At 34.9% G+C, this 21780-nt stretch overlaps 3 protein-coding genes across 3 annotated transcripts; 1 reads left to right on the forward strand and 2 right to left on the reverse strand.

Moving 5' to 3' along the window:
• Positions 1–2389: 2389 nt before the first annotated feature.
• LOC114761295 (1-aminocyclopropane-1-carboxylate synthase 7-like) lies at positions 2390–4082 on the reverse strand. The gene is made up of 4 exons (XM_028950630.1): positions 3912–4082; positions 3524–3813; positions 2584–3431; positions 2390–2469 (listed from the first exon to the last, which is right to left on the reverse strand). The coding sequence occupies exons 1-4, from the start codon at positions 4080–4082 to the stop codon at positions 2390–2392; spliced, it is 1389 nt and encodes a 462-aa protein (XP_028806463.1).
• A 9610-nt stretch (positions 4083–13692) lies between these two features.
• On the forward strand, positions 13693–18526 carry LOC114761301 (probable protein arginine N-methyltransferase 1). Its single transcript, XM_028950636.1, has 9 exons — positions 13693–14019; positions 14319–14329; positions 15155–15310; positions 15512–15575; positions 15669–15811; positions 16805–16892; positions 17231–17346; positions 17493–17643; positions 18097–18526. The coding sequence occupies exons 1-9, from the start codon at positions 13809–13811 to the stop codon at positions 18300–18302; spliced, it is 1146 nt and encodes a 381-aa protein (XP_028806469.1). The 5' UTR covers positions 13693–13808; the 3' UTR covers positions 18303–18526.
• A 283-nt stretch (positions 18527–18809) lies between these two features.
• Positions 18810–21744, reverse strand: LOC114761290 (uncharacterized). The gene is made up of 7 exons (XM_028950625.1): positions 21488–21744; positions 21260–21370; positions 20968–21036; positions 20668–20799; positions 19716–19793; positions 19381–19509; positions 18810–19296 (listed from the first exon to the last, which is right to left on the reverse strand). Exons 1-7 carry the CDS (start codon positions 21686–21688, stop codon positions 19108–19110), a joined length of 909 nt encoding a protein of 302 aa, XP_028806458.1. The 5' UTR covers positions 21689–21744; the 3' UTR covers positions 18810–19107.
• Positions 21745–21780: the final 36 nt, after the last annotated feature.

A 21780-nucleotide genomic window follows, 5' to 3' on the forward strand; every position in this document is an offset into this window, starting at 1 on the left:
AGTTTTCCTCCACTATTTTTTAGAAGCTTATTTTATACATTTTCTCAGAGTATTGTTTTCGTACGGCCAGAGAAAACTATTATGTACAAGACAAGTAATTGGTTACAAATAGGTGAATTAATGAATTTCTCGTCTTCTAATTTTATATAAAATTTCAGTTTTTTTTAATCTCATAAAATATATTTTTAATTATTTAATCTTATCATTAATTATTAGCGTGAAATGATAATTTTTTATGACAGTCATTATTATTTTTAAACATTAAATTCAATACGTTAGCATTTTAGAATGCTATGTCAGTATTAAAACTTCGGTGGCACTAATTTTTGTTAATGAACCTAATAATATTAAGATTAGAGGACCAAAAATAAACTTTATAAAATTAAGAGAACAAAACAAAATTAAAGGAGTTGTTACTTAATAATAACAATGATATATTAAATAAGATCAAGTTTTTTTTTAAAAAAAAATACATTGAGGTCAACCAGTTTTATAAAGGAACCAGCTTAATCAAACGCACCATTCAAACATGCTGCATTTAAACTCAACGGGGTGTTTGGATAGAATCAAAATCATGATTTTAAAAGTATTTTTACAGTATACGAATTAAATATATAGATGAGTTTATTTTGATTTGCAGAAAAATACTTTTAAAAAATACTTTTTATGGTTGCCAAACGTAACACCCCCTAATGATCAAGAGCCCCATTATCATTTTTACAGGATAAAAATTCTGGACTTGGATTCTCTCCACTACCCTTCCTATCCTTTTCCCTTCTGCTACTTTCCTTTTCCCTTCACAACCATGGGATTAAAACTATAATGGTCCATATTTAATATTTTATAAAAATAAATATTATTATAAAAATAGATAAATAAATATAAACTGTTAAAATCTAATTTGAACAATTTATAGCTATAGGCTGTTATTATAAAGCAATTTTTTTTTATTTTTTATTACAGATGTGAACTGCTCAGACCATATTTTAATAGTTTAAATTTATTTATTTATTTTTTTAATAACATTATTTTTATAAGATATTAAATCTAAATCATTGGAATTTTGATCCAATAGTTATGAAGAGAAAGGAAGGTAGTGGAGGGAAAGATGATGGGAAGGATAGTGGAGAAAATCAAAATCCAAAAATTCTCAGGCACCAATCCTGGGATATAACGTGGATCTACATTGCAGATTGCCAGTTAAAAATAAAAATACTCGTATAATAATAATGAATATCCCACACCAACTTAACTTTTTTTTTTTTTTTTTAACCAGCACACACCAACTTAACTTTGACCACCGATTAAATATTTCCAATTATTTTGCGGGCCGGGAGGGTTAGCGACTCCAAGATGTTAGCGAAAGACATAGTTGACTATTATAATTTTATTTTGGCCATACACATGGTTGACTATAATTGATTATTGGATATCATTAAAGTCATGTTTAGTGAGGAGTCGAGGATGATTATTATGGCACGGCACATGATTTAGTTTGTCGATCAGGTTTCAAGGATATCAAAGTATATCCAAATATTCTCTAAATATGGCATAAGACGACAGTTATATTGGGATTAGTTGAAAGCTAACGGCATTATAATTATTGGAGTCAAATCATACTCTCAACGTAGCTATATTAAACTAAGCTGTGCTGGCTTCTGCAAAATAGTTAATTACAAAATCTAACAATAGAAATATAGAATATATAGCTTAATTGCTGATCCTGATGACGTGCTTCGTTTTGCTTAGCTCGGTTTAGTTAGCTCGATAATTTATTTATTCATTATATTTTTCTTCTTTTGGGAAGGGATTTTGCTGCAACTGCATGCGATATTGAACTGAATATAGCTTAAAGTTTGGTGATTAGTGATTAATTAATAAAACCAATCTTTAGTTTATTAGTCAGTAAGCAATATCAATCAGACGCTCTAACGTGGGGGACCATGATTTCATCATGCACAACACTTGAAAAGCTAAACCAACTATCTTAATTATTTAATTATGTCCTAATCAATCCATATAATTAAGCATGAAAGGCAAGACATTGTAACATCAACTTTCAAATACGAGTTATTGATTATATTATTGCTTCCGGCATTACCTTGATGATCCGAAAAAACTTGGTGTCTAGTTGTTGGTGTTGCATATGCCTGTAATTTTCAAACAAATGCTATTTAATTGTTAATTGGTTCAAACCAAAGTCCACTGCGTTTTTCTGACTAGAATATATACAGAATCAATCTCATTTTATTCACACTAATATTAATCAGATATCGACTAAGTCAAATGCTTGCAGAACAAGTTGGATCGAGACAGAGAACTTTGCATTAATCAGTTTGTATATGAGTAATCATACAAAAGAAAATTCTGGGAAACTTGCTTAAGTAAATTAAGCAAGCAAACAAGAATACATATCAATTACAGCTTGATCAGTTATGATTTTCCTGAAAGGGATCTTGGGTTTTGCAGCTGCCACATCATACCCAGTCTAAAGAATGAATCAAAATGGCAGAGCCATTTTGAAAAAATTAAAGGGGAACAGACGAAGAGAGAGATTGATAATAACCATCAACTTCTAAATACTTGCTCTTTGATCCATGAAGTTACGTATCCTGTCGAGTGCTACTTCCAGAGTCTGCTCGCTCATATTTGCAAAACAAACCCTGAACCAACCTGGTTCAGAACAATGGCAAGAAGAACCCGGAGATATATTTAGCCTCACTTCATACAAAATGGAATTCCAAAGCTCCAATTCACCTTCTCTTGTTGGTTTCTCCAACAAAGGACTTAGATTCATCCAACAAAACAACCCTGCATTCCCCTTCAAGCACTCTATCCCGGCTCTTCTCAACCCGTCAATGATCATCTCGTATCTCTTCCTCAGTCTCTCTCTGTTGGTCTTTATGTAGCCCTCTGTGAACTCCTTATCCGACAGCATGGTGGCCAACAGGTGCTGTGTCTGCGAAGAAATTAAGGTGAAGCTGGACATCCTACGAGCCGTCGTAACAACCTTGTCGTTGTAGGAATAAATGGTGCCAACTCTAAACCCCGGAAGGCCCAGGTCTTTGGAGAGGCTGTAGACAATGTGAACTCTCTCCGCGTTCTTGTAATCACGATCTTCAAGAATTTCAGCCACGCTTACGAACTCGTCACCCGAGAAGGCCGATCCCGAGTAGATCTCGTCCGACACCAAGTGGATGTTCTTGCGAGTCACGAAGTCGAGAATCTCCTCCAGAACTGACCGTTGGATTGTGGCGCCTAATGGGTTTGATGGGTTCGTGATCAGGACGCCTCTTACTTTGGTGTTCATGGACTGTGCTTGTTGATACGCAGCCTCCAAGGCCTGGGGACTGATCTGGAAATTGTTTGAGCTGTTACAGTGAATTGGGATGATTTTTACCCCTGTTCTCCAACGCAGGTCTCTATCAAATCTGCAAGATTATTTTTCTTATTAGTTCCAATTACAAGCTAATGGTAATTGATGAAAGAAATATATTATATGTGGTGGTTGATTGATTTATACCCTGGATAGTATGGGGTTGGGACGAGTAAAGCGTCTCCTGGGTTGGCGAGAATGAAGGTTAAGAGCTCGTTTGCTGCGGTGGCGCCGGCGGTGAGGACGACTCTATCAGGGTCGAATTTGGCCCTCCCACCTCTTATTTGTTGCATGAAGCTTGCCATTGCGGTTCTGAAAGATTTGAGGCCATGATAGTCTTGAAACAAAGCATTCTCTCTGAACCCGGTTGCTCCTTTTCCCCACGTTGACGCCTCTGCGTGCTGTTCCAAGTACTTTTCCACCAAATCAAATGAAACCTGTATGATATCAGAAAATATGATTAGCTATCATCGCTAAGAAATAATTTGGTTTAAATGACTATATGTATATATTACAAATACAACCAAATACTTACTTGATTCTCTGCCAATCCCATCTGTATCACTCCGGAGGGGTTAGTGAATTCATCATAGCGGTTCTCGTCGTATGCTTTCCACCCAGCAAAATAGGGGGAGTTTTCTCCGTGAGTATCAGAGACTGCGATGTTTGAAAGCTCCACACAAGGCTGCTCGATCTCAAGACCCATTATAACTAGCTAGCTTTCTCGCACTCACCACAGATAGTTGCAGAGAGCAGAAGAAAACTGTGGTGAGTGAGGGAGATAGAGAGAGAGGCTAGCTAGTTGAATGAAAGTTTTGTCAAACTCCTTCTATATATTTATATTGTGAGGTTTTCATGGGTTTGATAAGGGGGAATAAAAATAAAAATGCCCCCTCATCAACTTGCCTACGGCTCTAGCAAAATAAAAAAGAAAAAAATATCAATAGTTGATTCTCTAAAGTAAGCAAGATATCAAAGGTCTTACCTTTTACAGATTTATATCCTCTTATCAATACTGCACAACTGTATCCACACCCAAAATATATATGGTGGTTGATGATTGGGGTTTGGTTTTGTGCAATTATAGTCCCCTCTTTTGCCTCAAGATTTTCTTCTATCTTTCTTTATGGAGTGCAAAGTTAGTTAATCAGAATTAAATATTTAGTTAATCATAACTAAATATCATGTTTGTCTAGGTGGCAACACCTGCAAAAAGCAATTAATCTGAGTCACGTCCTGAGAATATTGTTCTTAAAAGCTATTTTGCAACCACCAACAGATGAGAATGCAGCACTCTCTAGGATTAAATGGATTCTTCCTGTAGAACAAGATGAGCAGAACAAGAAAAGATGATTATAAACTAAGTAGGTAGAAGAATACACAAGAGAGGAAAGAGAGGAGCTAAAAAACCCTAGAGTAGTATATATCCTAAACCTTAGATTGATGCACCCTTTTATAGCCCCAATGATCTTGATGTTACTAGCCTCTTAGTGACAATAAAATATCAGTTTTTGAACGTTGAAACCATTAAATTGTTTAATTGCACAATCTGAAACGTTAAAGGCATATACATAAGTATTCTGTTTAGAATTTCATAATCAAATCATTTAATGTATTACAATTAAAATGGTTAAAAGCAACGTTCGTGATTTCAAGCATTTCAAAGCATTAAACATTAAATTAAATAAATTATTAAACAATTATAAAATATAAAATCTGTTCAGTAATTTGAATGATTCAATGCATTAAAGGTTTTTTCTGTTAATGTGCCACTTTTAAATCTCTAAGGCATTCAAAATCCATTTATGAAATATGACATTAAAACTCTTCAACATTTGATTTTCCTATTCCTAATAATAATAAGAAAATCTATTCATGATTGATGCTCAATTTGTTTTTATCTTCTCACATTCCCAATTAATGTAGGATATATATATATTTTTTATACACCCACACAAGTATCACAATGGTTTCTTATTTGTGGGGGCTATATTTAAAGCAATTTGAAGGTAGTTGAGTTCTTCGTGCCCAGCCTATTTCCATTTCTCAACCTATGACTAATCAAATCCGCCCCTATGAAGACCCAACAAACTCTAATTTCCTGCATATACTGCAATCAAAATCAAATCATGCATTAGGATATCAAAGACTATTTTTTTTTATGACGTGACAAAGATATACCAAACAAACCAACCTCGATTAAGATTCTGATTTTTTGCGAGCAGCTTGAGAAAAAGATGCATGGGAGCTCGTCAAACATGTTCTCTGGCCCTTAATATTCAGTTCCACTTCTCTACAAACCATCCACATACCAAACTATAAAGCAATGTTTTGTCATTTTAGTTCTCATATATTTTAAATTAAAACATCACCTTTTCTCTCTAAAGACACATACGGTGCATATATATTGATTCGCAGATCATCTGCTTCACAAATTAAAAACCTTTCACTTAAATATATGCATTAATACCAAGTAAGAGAGACGTTACGGCTTAATTATTAGTTTAATTTCAAGTTTTAATTTTGTCTCTTTCTATGGAAAAATGTTTTTTATCAATAAAACAATTTGCACTATAATACAAATTGCACTATAAATTAGTTCTTACACTTAAAATCGAAGGTAGTACTAATGACATCAAAAGACTATTCAGCTTCTGGTGTCAACTGCAATAATGCATGGGGAAGGAAAAGAAAAGAGAAAAAGAAGAAAGAAAAATTTGCATGCATGCTTCACCCTGAAAGTTATTGGATATATACTGCTTTGAGTCAGCTTTGTTACGTACGTAGTCATGACTGGCAATAAATTTCTCATGTATGGTAATTTCAAAGAGAACGATAGAACTCGTGATACCCAAAAGAAAAACTGTCCAAGGAAGGGAAAAACCTCTAAATCCACACACACGCAGGGCTCTACACCGCAATAAAGTATACATAGAAAATATGATGTTAATAAGTAATTATACGTTGGTGTGAACCACAGAACCAAGTGCCAGCATAAGTCTTTGGTTGGATTCTTTAACTAGTTAACGGAATTGCAAAATGACCACCAAAATGAAGAAATAAACGAGACATTTAAACAAATTAAAATCCAACTGTATATGCGTCTCCTATATTCTTGTTTATTGTAATGCTATTTTGTGTTTTTGTGTGTGAGTGAAATGAGTTAGCTAATCCATGATTATTGATGAGTTTAATTAATGACCTGACATGCACTGCTTTTTATGTAAGATAAATACAATCGATCTCACCACACACGTAGTGTCACCCTCGGATCTGCTTATTGTATCACCCTGTTATCTGGTTTGCGTGTATATATGCATGTACACCAACGTTTAAGAGTTAGGAATGTAAGATACTTGTCAAGATTGTGTTGTGTGTGGGTTTGGACTGCAAAACAAGCACGGAATAATTAAACATATATGTTGGATAGGTAAAAGAAAGATATATAATGATAAGATGAGCAGTGATGAGAAGAAGATGCCCCGTCGATGGGAATAGAGAAGTAGGACTTGGGAGATCATGTGCTGGGGAGGATCGGCTCTAGATTTGCAGTTAATATGCTGAATCTTATTTCACAGTTCAGAACGTGAACGCAGACATCATATGACGACTGCAAGACGACTATGGCCTCTCGGATACAGACAAGTATCAAGCAAAGGTCTTACCATATCTTCCGATTATCATCATCCACATGAAATATATAAAATTTATATATTTATAGGTCATGATATAATAGTATGGCTAAGCATAACTTACTTTGTTTTTTTTTAAATTACATACAAAGTATGAGAAAATTTGCCTAATTCCTTTGTATGTATGTATGTGTACTCTGTTGGTTCTTATTACAAGGCACATTCCAGAGGAGATGGATGATCCTTATTATAAGTCTTTTTTTTTTTTTTTTTCATTTTCCGTATTTAAAGTAATCAACAATGGAGAGAATATATAATACAAATCTTAAAATTTTTATTTAAATATAGGTAAAATTAGAAATTTATTCTAGACCAAGCTAATTACTTAGTTAACCTTTTCTTACTTTTGATGAGGTAGCTAAAGATGTCTTATAATATGGGTACAAAGGAATATACTCCTCCGATCCTTAATATACCCAATTCCCATTGAGTTGGTTTTTGGTCCTAAATATAAGACCCATTTCTTATATTTATCAATTTTTTCTAAATTACCCCTATAGATACTCCCTCAACCATAATCAAATAGAAGAAGGAGAGGGTATTAAAAAAAGATGATTGTGGTATTTTAGGAAAAATATGTGTCACTTTTCTTATAATTAACTAACTTACCTCCTAACTTCCTTAATCTAATCAAATTAGTTAAATGGGTCTTATATTAAGGACCGATGATGAGATATATTTTATCGACAGATAAACATAATTGGCTGGAAGGCTTATATATATATATATATATATGCCATTCAGTCGTAAATACAAAAACTAATTTGTAATGTAAATTATGTTATAAATAAATTAGCTTTTATATTTAGAATTAAGGTAGTATATATGGCACTCGAGATCATCAAAGCCTCTCTAGAATAGGCGAACAGCTTGTGTTTCCATCAAAATTAACCACTCCATATGCAGTAAATTAGCTAAAGGGCACGTACAAACACGCATCCGTATACATATATAGGAGTATATATATGGGACTTGATGCTCATTGCTTAGAAAAGTACTGCAACTGGATTTCAGCTGAAAGCCAGCGCATGTAATTGATGGAATCACACTCAAGAAATTAATGAGAGTGCTTTGTTTTAGTACTTTTTCCAACATCAAACATTGTTTTTAAAAATTGTACTAGTATTAATTATCAATAAAGTCTAGGGAATATTCAACATTTCAACTGGTACGCGAGATAGGGGGGTATATAACTAATAATTGAACCCAACGTATTCTTATTAATTGATAACAGCTAAGTGTGTGCAACCCTTGGGTAAGGAACAAGAACCAAGATCATATGTCACTTGACGTTTCCTTGAAAACTAATCGAAAGAAATTATATAAAAACATTCTCTATATTATTGCATGCCGTGTGATCACTGTGCTTATGGCCTCATTAGAGTCGTGATTAAATTAATTAAATTATAGCAGGACACAGATACCTGAAATTAAACAGCAGTATGATTGAAATAGATACTCCTCTGGTCCTTAATATAAGATCCATTTAACTAATTTGATTAGATTAAGGAAGTTAGATAAGTTAGTTAATTATAAGAAATGTGACACGTTTTTCCTAAAACACCATAATCATCTTTCTTAATACTCTATCTCCCTCTTCTATTTGATTATAGTTGAGGGAGTATCTATAGGGATAATTTAGAGAAAATTAATAAATATGATAAATGGGTCTTATATTTAGAACCAAAACCATCTTAATAATTGAATTCTATATTAAGGATTGGAGGAGCAATAATTAGGTAGCTTAATTCAAATCATTTGATTAAGGTTAACCATCCTTTTAATATATGGCTTACAGCTGAGAAAAGTTTAATCGTAAATTCTACGTGCTAATTAATTCCACGGTCGGGGGAAATGTGTATGCCTACTACGAAACCTTTTAATTAATTACTGCCAATATATATAAACTAATTTGTTAAGATCATTTTGGATGTACGAACGTGCTATATACATTTGTGGGATGGAATTTGCTATGTGTATGTATGGCTTGTAATGTATCCCAGTAAGAGGGCATGAATCTTCAGAGAAGATATAGAACCAATGATTGCACGCCACGTGGGAAAATTTGTCCTAATCATGCTAGGATTATGTGCAAGGAGAGATCTAAGCATATAGATTATGGAATATTGAGTAGGTCGAATCAATGATTAACAATTTATTATTAATTGTTTATTCATATCCATGCTTATTCCCAGGCTACCGTGTTCGTACACACGTTTTTATGTAAACTCGACACCCTTGAAGCAGTCCAAGTAGGGCATCCCAATCTGCACAGACACGCCAACCAATTGTCTCTGACAATTCTATATGTAAGCAAACTTATGTATAAATTTCGCAGTGTGACAAATTTTTCCGTCGTCGCTAATTTTTCTTTATGTTTTGCGGTAGCTCTAGTTGTAAAGCAATCAATGAGACCTACCTTCTTCCACATGCTGCATTTGACTCCAAATCATAAGTATTTTAAAACTCTTTTTTCCTTTTGCCTGCACTAAAATTGTGGAGATGGCTTTTTTTTTTCCCAGCTCAACTTGCCTTGTTGATTTAGATCCCTTTTCTGCGTGACCTGTCTCCTTATTTTCTATGTTATAATGCTCCAAAGATCGCCTTTTTGTGTGACAATTTTCTATACCTTAGAACCAATCCTTTTCCATCAATTATGCATACAACAATTCATGATACTGTGAGTTCCTCTACGGATCTTGTGACAATGTACTATGGATCTTCTCTACTCCTCTACTTTTATTTATAAGACAGAGATATGAGATATTTTTTAATCCTATTTATAGGACATCAATAAGAGTCTTTTTGTATGGATATACAATTTTATCTTTTATTTATTATGGTGTTAATTTTATTTACATGAAGTAATAATATATATTAAATAGGAATAAAATTAAAAATTGTTGAATTTTAAATAGAGTTAATAAAGTTTAAGGTTTTTTTTTGCCTATATAGAACATGTCCGAAGCAACTTTTAAATAGGACCATATGAGTATTTGCTAATTGAAAATCGGGTCTTAAAATTCCTATGATGTGAACCAGGTTGCTCCACATAGGCGCTAATAATTCATAAACCAGTATTATGATGATGAGGTCGATCAGTGATATCTATAAGCTGGTATTTGCCTTGCATTCCAAATACTTTCTGAGTTCTTTTTCGTTTTTTTTTTTTTCCGTGCTCTTCCCTCCATTTTTTAATAATACAAGTCCAGCTCAAGGCCAACGGGGCCAATCTGATAACTTACATGCTCAACTATATGCCTTTAATTTGCAGTCACGTTGAAAATATAATCACTCACCGTCATCTCCTTATTGTCTTGTAAATGATGCTCCTTAAACTGTAGTCCCCACTTGCGCAATTGGAAGTACAACTTATATATGTGTGTGCGCGCATATATAAAAACAGGTAAACTATGCAGGAAAGGAAATTGTCCAAAGCATCATCAGGCTTCTTACACAAATCAGCAAGGATATTAATTCCTCCCCCAGTAAAAAAGTCATCAAAAGATTATGACATTCGCATTCAAGATGTGGCATTGTGAGACGACGGCAAGTCAATTAGCATAATACTACCTTCGTTCCTAATTATAAAATTTTATTTGTAATTTACAAAAGATGTCTTATAATTAGAACTTAATATAGTATTAATTTCCTTCAGCATTGGTTGAAGTAGACCCTTTTTATAAACTTTGCTCTCTATATTCAAGTGTTATTTACTTTATATATACAAGCGTCACGGTTAAATAAAACTCTCAAACTCTTGTTCACGATTAATGGAATACTGTTTTTTTTTAACCTCGATGAAGCACTGCTTATTTGTCAGTGTTTGATATATAATCGATGCCACGAATAAAATTTTTTCGCTGTGATTGTTTAATTATTATTTAAAAAATTCTTCTTATTTTATGTGCCAATATTTTAGTTAGTTTTTTAAAAATATTCTTAGTGATTATGTGCCAAATAAAATTTAGTTTTTTGTGATCTGGAGTCCGACATTATTGTTACTCCTCCTATCCGACTACGAATATTTTGCACAAGTTGATTAAATGGTGGCCTAAAATTCAAGGTGCCATAGAAGTCAATATGACAGAGTTATAACTGAGCTCGTGGAGTATAATACTTTCTTATTCAATTTCGAGTTCCTAGACAATTTTTTTTAATTTTTATTATTAATGTTATTGTAAAAGTGTGAAACTCTGATCTGCCAAATAAAAAAAAAGAAAAAGAGCAGAGCTATCCTATTGGCGTATGCTTTTTGGGAATGCTGTGTTAAAATGATATGAGCCCAATAATGCTTGATATAGTGTATGTAAATATTTTTGGTCAAACATTTGAGTAATGTTTTCTATGACCCAAGACTGAACGGACCTGGGCAATACACTTGGGCCCTTTCTACTCCAAGAAATACACTCTACATGCATGTGCTCCTTCCCCCGGTTTTCTGAAAAAGATGAATGATGTGCCCCTTCTTAAAATGGCCTGGGAGGCTAAGAGAAGAAAGCAGTAGCTTTGTGGTATGATGATTTATGCCGCAAATAATGAGAGAAGAACGTCTGGGTGTCAGGTATCTTGTGGGGAGGGAGCATCCCCTCTACATGGAAGGGCAAGTCTGGACAAAAATACTGATTGAGAATGATTTTTGAGAAAGATAAGTTGAAATAAGTACAAAGGTTTATCCATAATGCATATGGCAGCATGAGGGACGGTTTATTATCAATACCACCTGATAAAAGTGGAAGAAGTGGGAGTTATAACATGAAGAGCAAGCCAGAGGCAATGGAGCAGATAGTGAATATTTTGAAAGTTTGATTTTTGGAAGTAGTGGTGTTACCAAGTAAAGCTTCTTTTTTTCCTCCTTTTTTTCTTGCATAATGATTACCACATTAGTGGTCAATCTTGTTAGAAGGATAAAGGTGCATTGATCCAGTTTTTTTTTTTTTTTAAGATGCACTTATAAATAAGTGTTGGATGCATCTTTATTCTTGTTAGAATGAGGTGGTCAATCCTAAAGATACATTTTTTTTTAAGGATAAAGCCTTTCTTCTTCTTCTTCTTTTACACCCTTGTTTGGTGCTAGAATTCTAATCTGTAGGGTCTACGAGTCATCTTGATTCATCCCCTTGTGAGGAATTGCCGCCTCTCAGGCCCCCGACTGATTCTACCATAAAAGCCAACGATAGATAATAACTCCCCCCGAACACTGCTTACAACTTTCATCGTATCGTGACAATAATTACCACATTAATAGTCAATCTTGTTGGCAGGATAGAGATATGTTGATCCAACATTTTAAATTTGTTTTAAGACATGCTTGTAATATAAGGTGTTGGGATATTCAAACCAATTAGATTTAGTATTTTACTAATAGACTCAATTAAAATATATTTTTTTTTAAAACAATGCATGTGACAAAAATAACTTAGCCAATATTTTTTTTTTGGTAGACAGGACTTAGCTAGTATTTATTCATATATTGTCATATATGTTGAAGTACGTCTTCTAATATTTATTCATACTAGTGTGATGCATGCTAAACTAACGCAGGCTCATGCATATGCCTAATTTAAATATCATCTACTATTTTTTATATTTATTGTAAGAGTTAAATAATTAATCTGTGAATATTAAAATAATTTAAACTAGTAATTTATAATAAATGAATGTTATATTTTATAAAATATCTTTATTAATCATGTGTATTAAAAATAAAATAGATTGTGTTCTGTTACGAAAAAAAGATTGTGTTTTTATATTTATAATCAAATTGAATATTTAATCATATCTTATATATCAGAAGTAGTCTTATTTATTACTCCCTTCGTTCTTTATTATAAGAGACATTTGATGCTTATAGCATGTTCCTATATATAAGAGACACTTACAAGTTGTTTCTACTTTTTTGTGTTGATTTCATATTTTACCCATATTTATTGTCTCCAACTCACACTCTCTCTCCTTTCCACTTCTCTTTCTTTTAATAATTTAATTGTTCTCTCTCATACTCTATATCCTTATTAATGAAGGCATTTTTAGAAAAAAAAATAATACTTTTTACACATTGATTGTTCTTAACTAATTTTAATTATTGTTTGATCAACGTAATTCGGTTATTCGTCTCTTATAATAAGAAACGGGGGGAGTAAAAATCACCAAAATCATGAAATATACAGGATTGGTTGTCCCACTAAACCAACACAGGCTTTTACAGTTAGCCACAATCATTAATAAATGCCAAGTTTGGAAAGGTTTATTCATGTTGGATGGAATATAACAAGTGTCCAAACGGACTCATTAAACATGCATGGCCCAGCATGCTTGGAACATAACAAATGCACAAATGGACTCATTAAACTCTATAAGGCATGTAGTCTTGTTTTCTTTCTGTGGGCGCGTCATAGCCCTGTTTTGCATTCACACACACACATATTATATAAAAATAATATCAAAAAAGGGTTTGTTTGCCAACCGAAAACAAAAAAGAAAAAATTATGTCATCTACTGATTTCACCATTCACACTTTTTTTTTAAAATAATGAATAATGATAGGGACAAAAAAGCAACCTAGCCAGAAGCAAATTTACTCGAGTCTTGTTTGTCGATAGTTCATGCACGCAAAAACGAAAACGGTAAAACCCCCCCAACTAAAAACCCTAATTTTGTTGCCGCCTATTTTTAATTTAGTTTAGTGAAAGAGTCGCCGATATAACAACAATCGGAGCTGAAGCGGCGGCATCAGTAAAATGAGTCACTACACTCGCTTCGAAGACACGGACGAGATCATTGAGGATGCTGCTGTGAGCTCCAACCACGACGACTCCATTTGCGAGCTCGATGGTTCCGTTGACAAAGCCGTTGAAGGCTCAGCGGGCGAGCCTTCCATGGTCCTCGTCGGTTCAGAATCAGATGATAAAACAAGTGCCGATTATTACTTTGATTCCTACTCTCACTTTGGTAATTTCTTATTCCAAAATTTTCCTTTACTATGTGTCTTGCGTTCTGACAATGTAACTAGTAAAAGCCGGCGAGTAACGGTGATCTGGTCGTAGTAGCCGTATATTATGTTCTTCAGATATCTCTGAATATAAATATTAGCCTTCGTTTTAATTTTCTTGTTAATTTTACGCCGGTTATTGAAGGACTGAAAAACAAGCAAACTGCTCGTACTTAAATTTTGTTCATGAAATTTCAACCTGTTTTGGCTACCTCACTTGTACATATTTTTTCACAATTTTTTTTGTTTTTGTTTTCAGGAATTCACGAAGTAAGTCTATCAACTTGGATGCACGTTGGCATCACCTTTTGTTGTTCAATCCATTGTTTGTTTTCTTTTCTATTTTTGGAGTTTATAATAGTGCTTCCCCCCCCCCCCCCAAAAAAAAGTCTTTTATTATATTTTAAAACTACCAACGGTGATTTTCTGAAATCTGATGGATTAAATTTTTTCGAAGTCAGTTGCTCTGGCGAGGTATTGTCCTGTCAGCTTCATAGAGGAACTGCAGATCAATAATCTTCCCAGTAACTGATTTGATCATTTTATTACCGGTGAAGTTGCATTGTGCAGTGTTTCATAAATAATTGTATCTGATGCAAGTGCAAGCCTATGAAAATGTAATTCCATGTCTATAAAAGCTCTGCTCTAATTTACATTTATTGTTATCCTTTTGTTTCCCTTCCAGGTTTATTTCATTCTCCGTCTTATTTTTCACGTGTGTTCATTGTATGATACATGAGGATTTATTTTAAGCTAAAATCGTAAGCACAAACCTACATATAATAGTATTAACAAACCTGTCTTTTGATACAAATAGCAAAATTTATTGTTCAAAACTCAATTTTGTCAATTCTGCATTGGTCATCTATCACCCTGTATTTTTTTTCCCCGCATTATAGGAGTAAATTGAAGGTCTTATTTTGCATTTAAATATTGCATTGTGCTTGTTGTTGCTTATTTTTCTCTTGGCAAATGATTTTCCCATGTTCTTCACTTGGCTGGTTGCTTAACTGTGCCACTGTTGATTTCCCAAAACTTCAGTAGCCTAGCATTGCGTTTACCGTACCTCTATTCTGTAACCCTCTTTGCATGCAGGAAATGTTGAAGGATACTGTGAGAACTAAGACATACCAGAATGTGATTTATCAGAATAAATTTTTATTCAAGAATAAAGTAGTTCTTGATGTGGGTGCTGGGACGGGAATTTTATCTCTCTTCTGTGCCAAAGCTGGGGCAGAACATGTCTATGCAGTATGTGTCTATGTTGCTCGCTTCCTTTTAGTGTTCTAAATTGCAAAACTTTTAGTGGATTATATAAATATATATAATATCATCCTGCTATATACTACCTCTGATTCTAATTATAAGATCTCGTTTATAGTCTACAAACAAAATCTTATAATTAGGATCGGAGGTAGTATCTAATTAGTGTTTATATTGTTGGCTACTTAGGTTGAATGCTCTGATATGGCTGACATGGCAATGGAGATAGTTGAAACTAATGGGTACTCTAATGGTGATGCCATTTTATCTTGTATTCATTTATCTTCTTCTGGCAGGTAAATTAATTCCAAATGCCACTGACTGTAATTATGTTTTTCTTTTACAGTTATAACAGTTTTGAAGGGAAAGATTGAAGAAATTGAACTTCCTGTCGCTAAAGTTGACATAATCATTTCAGAATGGATGGGGTACTTCTTGTTGTTTGAGAACATGCTTAATACCGTCCTCTATGCCCGCGACAAGTGGCTAGTAAGTCATACATTCTTTTCACTTGTTGGCGTTTATTTGATCGTTTCTTGCATAGACAAGAATGAAGTCTTGGTTCATGCTGCTAATAGTTATATCCTTTGTGGTGAGGTTTTAAAATATTAATCTGATGCTACTCAACTCAAGCATTGTGAAATATATATATATATATATATATGTTGAGATGGATGTGTGGTCATACAAGAAAAGATAGGATTCGAAATGAAAAGATCAGGACAAGAGTCGGTGTGGCACCTATTCAAGAGAAAATGGTTGAAAATCGCTTAAGATGGTTTGGACATGTGCAGAGAAGGCCTTTGGAGGCCCCGGTGAAGAGGGTGGATCAAACAAGATGGAGTCCCATAAAAAGAGGCAGGGGAAGACCGAGAAGAACGCTGAATGAGGTCATTGAACGAGACCTCCTAATCAACAACATATCTAAGGATTGGGTTGTTGGTAGAGCACGATGGCGTCGTGTGATTCATGTAGCCGACCCCACCTAGTGGGATAAGGCTTGTTGTTTGTGTGTGTGTGTGTAGCTCTGAAATGTAGCTTTCAAACTGAAATGATGCAATTTTCTGTCCTTGCCTAGTTCCTGTCTTGTATCAGTTTTTTAATTTGTTCATTAGGCACAATCCGTTATATTGTTTGAAATGAAAAGTTTTCATACTTAGCTTGCTGCTTGGCATATCTGACATGCTCCTTTAATAACTCAAGTTTTAAATAAGAACATTTGGTGGCCACCATTGATCCTTTCAGAAATGTTATACAGAGTAAGTTGTGCGGGCTTTAGGGGTCAATGGGATATGTCGATTTGCCACTTGCGGTGCCATATTGATATTCATTTATTTCCTTTTGTTGCAATACAGATAATGTTTCAATGACATTTGAAAATTAGGTGAGAGTGAGAGAGAGAGAGAGTATGGACTTCAATTACTTGATGAGGGTACTAATAGTATGGATTGTTTTAATAATCTGTTTCTTATTTTGGCCTAGGTGGATGATGGAGTTGTACTACCAGATAAAGCGTCTCTATATCTTACAGCAATTGAAGATGCAGACTACAAAGAAGATAAAATTGAGTGTGAGTTGTTTACCATTGATTTTTTAGTTATGTGATGACTCGGAGGATTGAACCTCTCACCATTGGATTCGTCCAAGCAGCTAGTTACTTGCCTCATGTTCTATTGAAGTGTATGATTTTTTTTTTAATTAATATATTCATATTTTCTAAAAGTATATTTGCAACGAAATATACGATGTTTTCCCACATGTGGGACCAATATCTTGGTGTCCGTTGCTGTTTTTGCTTACGCTTTAAAACAATCTCAAGTTTTAGATGTGAAAATTTTCTATGCAGTTATATCCACTATTGAACTTGTATCCTTTTAAATTATATTGCATTTTCTCTTTGTATGGCAGTTTGGAATAACGTATATGGATTTGACATGAACTGCATTAAGAAGCAGGCAATTATGGAGCCTCTTGTTGACACAGTTGACAAAAATCAGATTGTTACAAATTGCCAGCTACTCAAGGTGGGCGATAATAGATTATTTGATCATTCTTCAATTTAATGTCCCCATGCATGCTTAAAGTTAGCATGTGTTATATCCTGAGTTGGTCCAAGAACTTTTTTTTGAGTGATGCGAAGTCACAAACTGATTTGCTCATCTCTGTTCAGACAATGGATATCTCTAAAATGGTACCCGGAGATGCGTCATTCACGGCGCCTTTTAAGCTTGTAGCTGAACGTGATGATTATATTCATGCGCTTGTAGCATATTTTGACGTATCATTTACCAGGTGTCATAAATTGATGGGCTTCTCTACAGGTTTGTTTCTTCCTCTGCTTAGTTCGCTTGATTTATTTTTTCATTTTTGTTCTTTTGGTTTGTGGGGACTTGAATGGGGAGAACCGTGTTGCGCCGTGTGCTCTGTTCATCCGCGTAGATATCCTTTTTAATTATTCATTGAATCCAAGTTCGTAACAAAGGTTTAGCTTCTACAGGAAGATAACAACGGGAGTAAGAAGAAAAGTGAATAAAAGAAGTTATTCGCGGATTTCCAAAGCTGCTATGAACTAGACTACGTAAAATTATTTTCTTTTGAATCATATCTTGTAAGAAAATTTCCTGAAAATTTGTGTAGGATAGGCATTTTTTCATGTTTTGAGAATTAGCGAGCACATAACATTTAATTTTGATGACTGCTATTAGATTTAATTTCAAGTTTAAGGATATAGGCCAAACATGTTGCTTTAGCTTTAACACGTGCATTTTATACAGGGCCAAGATCCCGTGCGACTCATTGGAAGCAAACAGTGCTTTACCTAGAAGACGTTTTGACCATTTGTGAGGGAGAGGCCATTGTGGGAAACATGACCGTGGCACAAAATAAGAAAAATCCTCGAGATGTTGACATAATGCTCAAGTTTTCATTAAATGGTCGACGATGCGTGGTTTCAAGAGTTCAGTATTACAAGATGCGCTGAGCCTGTTTTTTAAGTTATTGACATTCTTCCAAATGCAATTCTAATACAAGGGATTTTAGCGGGCTGGCGAAGTATTGAAAACAATTGCTTCCCGTCATATTACCATTTTATAGCGGATGCTGTTATTAGTCCTGTGACTTGTTTGCAATTTTGCTGGATTTTTTTCTTAGTTTTGGGTGTATGATAAAATTCTTTTGAATTTCTAAGCATTTTTTATTATTCCATTCTTTCCCCGCAATTCTTAGAGAGAGGTTTACCCGGAAACAATACAAGTAACCCATCTCTGCAATCGCCTGGAATTGCAAGATGTACTAGTAACTTCAAGTGGCGTTTCATGGTTTGACTTTTACGTTATGAACCCCAACCAGGCGATAATGATCTTCTTTTCCGGCTTCTGGTAAGGTATGTGTGCCATAACCCCATATATATATATATATATATATATATATTCAAAGGGGAGGATGTGTAGGGTGCATCCTCCTCGCTGTAAGCACAGCATGGAGGAAATTCTTGGGGAAATTGTTTCTTTTCCAAAAATGAAAGAGGCATCCAATGTATGTATCGCAAATGTTTATACTCAATTTGGGAGAGGTGAAGTGGAAGACATACCACCATCTTAATCGACAACTTTGCCACACACAAAACTACATGAAGGTGGCAAATCCCTAGTATGATGGGCGAGTCTCGTAGAATTAAGACCGTTCTCTATAATTCTTCTTCCCGCCAATCTTTGGCACAGGGACCTTCAATCAAGGAACGATTCAGGTACTTGGGCAATCAAGAGATGCAGTGAAATTGTGATGCTCTAAAGTTCTGACTTTCCCGTCTTCTGGCCCTTCTTTGATGTGCTTGCCTTCTTTCCCCTCCACCATTGACGCAAATGATTGGAGACTCTGTTTGCATGTCTCTTCAGTGTCGTAGCACCGTCAGAAATTCCTTTCCTTAGCTTCTGTTTCCAGTCACTCCCGCTTCCTTTTTCTCTTAAAACTTTTCCCTGTAGGATGAGCATTTTCGTCATTGATCAATTATTCTAAAAGGATTTGAATCTACGGGGGAATATATGAGATTCTGTTGATACCAATTTTGAAGGGAAGCCAGCCTCGTCATCCTCATCCTCATCTTCATCATCACCATCTTCACCAAAATTATTCATGTTCATTAAATCCTCCCTTGAGTACATTTTCATGCCAGGGGCTCCAGGCATTCCCTGAAGCAGAATGAAATACAGTATGAACACAGGTGTTACTAGTAAAAGACTGCAGCAAATATTGTAACGATGAATCCCCACCTAGGCTTGGAATAAGGTGGTACGAAGTTTAACGTCGCTCCTAGGTTTTGATCATGTTTATTTCACATTGCACTCAATTTTTTGTTTCTCGCAAGATAAAAATAGAAGGGAAAGAAACCAACTACCTCCATAGATTTCAATAGCCTGTCCATTTCAGCCTCTTTAGATGACTTTGGAACAAAAGGTTCCCCAGGAGCCCTGCCCTGCAATACAAAAAAGATCTGCTGGTGAGTACTCAAGCATGCAAGTACTCAAACAGCAATGTTGAGCGCATACTAAGTTTGGATGTCATCATTGCATCGAGACTTTGCTCAATTACATCAGGCTAGATCCAGTGGGTGTTTGGGACTAATGTATAAATATAGGAACATGACTACATGAGCAATTGTAAGAAAAGGAAAAGAGCATGGAAAATATCCGCAGAAAGCCAACTTGGCAAATTATCACTTTCACCAGAACTAACACTTCTGCAATGTTTGGCTTGGGGAAAGTGTTTTCTATAAACACTTACCGACACCAAACATTGCATTAGTGTGTGGTTTCTCATTGAAACCACTAAAACCATGTTTTGGTAGGAAGTAACCCAGAGCATGCTTCCACCAAAATTGGGTGCTCTATTAACATAGCAGGACATTGTTTTATTCGTTCAATAATCAAGGTTTTAGGGATAGATGGGTGTGCTTGCAATGTCAATGAAGATTTGAATGACGATGAAGAAAGCAATGTATTAAACTGGCAAAATCCTCAAATATTGGAAGTAATTACGATGACTTGTCCTTTACTGTATAAAGGAGTACTCAGAACACCGCCATATATTCTCACTGAACAAATACTATTACTAATTATAAAAAGCAAAGGCCAGCACCATTGTTGGTTACCATAAAGCAGCAGTCGGACTCAATAATATTTAAAATTAAGATACTCAAATTGATTTAATTTAGATCATGGCCAAAGGGGATTTACAACCGATGAAAGATATCCACTAATATCAACTAAAAAATCTCAAAAATAAAAAAGTTAGAGTTATATGATGGTTATAAACATATACTAGAAGTGTCAGCTTCGGAATGAAGCTACCTTGGGTACAGGGGGTGGTTTGGTGCTGCATGCCTTAGTAAGGTCTTTACAGAAGTATTTGAGCAATGAGTCGATATCAGGCTTGGCTTTGTACAGATATTCAGCAACATCTGTATCATAATATCCTATCACCTGCAAATTCCAAGTCAGCAAGTCCTCATTATGAAATATCCCTGAACAATGAATCATTGACCACCTCAAGGTTGTTAAATTACATATGTATGTTAGGTAGAAACAGCAAAATCCAGATCGTTACAATTGAATAAAAGCAACAAGTATAAGCTGGGAACTGTGCCATACCCCCTGACAAGCCTGCTCAATTGTCTTGCATTCTGAATTACATTGTCCTTCAGAGTCTTGTTCCACCAGCTGTTAAGAAAAAGGGTCGGATAAAACAATTCACATATATTAATGCTAAGTCAATGCAACAAGCTCTTATGCAGACCAACTGTTACTCCATCCGAACACCGACAGAAACTATACAAATCCATATAAGATAGACCGGGGGGGGGGGAAGAAACATGGAAACCAGAACTTATAATATAATTCTGCAAAACATTTACAAAACTGAGAAGTTCATCAATCTTCTTACCTCCAATCTATCTTCTTTTTCTACAATATCTATCTGCAATATCCAATCAGCTTCCGCCTTCTTGAGATTGCAGACATTCTCTGCTATCTCAATGATCTGGAACTCCGAGATCTAGCACCCGAAATCAACCAATTATTTCGCAGAAAACTACTAAGCCCACCTTTCTGGTCCTAAAAAGGACATAACTAAACGATTTAAGAGGAAATCCACAAGAATATACAAGCACACCTTTTTCGGAGCGATCTCTGCTTGCTTTTTCTGGACCTGATGATACAACTGCTTAGCGAGCTTTTCACAGACTTGGCATTTGATATACGGGATGTCTTCCCTTCGAGCTTTTCCTACTGGTTTCTTGGAGCAGGATGCCAGCGGCACCCACGCTGAAATAAAGAGTGATGCAACCACGACATAAAGTAATGTCTTCTTCATCTTCTTCTGGAATCGTTTGAACCCGACTAGCAGTTAGCCCAGAAAACTCCTCGGAGATCATTCAATTTAAGAGATGAAACTTTCATAGAATT

This window comes from Neltuma alba, unplaced genomic scaffold (assembly GCF_004799145.2).
Source record: "Neltuma alba isolate B1F8T4 unplaced genomic scaffold, ASM479914v2 tig00011115_pilon, whole genome shotgun sequence".
NCBI classification, from domain to species: domain Eukaryota; kingdom Viridiplantae; phylum Streptophyta; class Magnoliopsida; order Fabales; family Fabaceae; genus Neltuma; species Neltuma alba.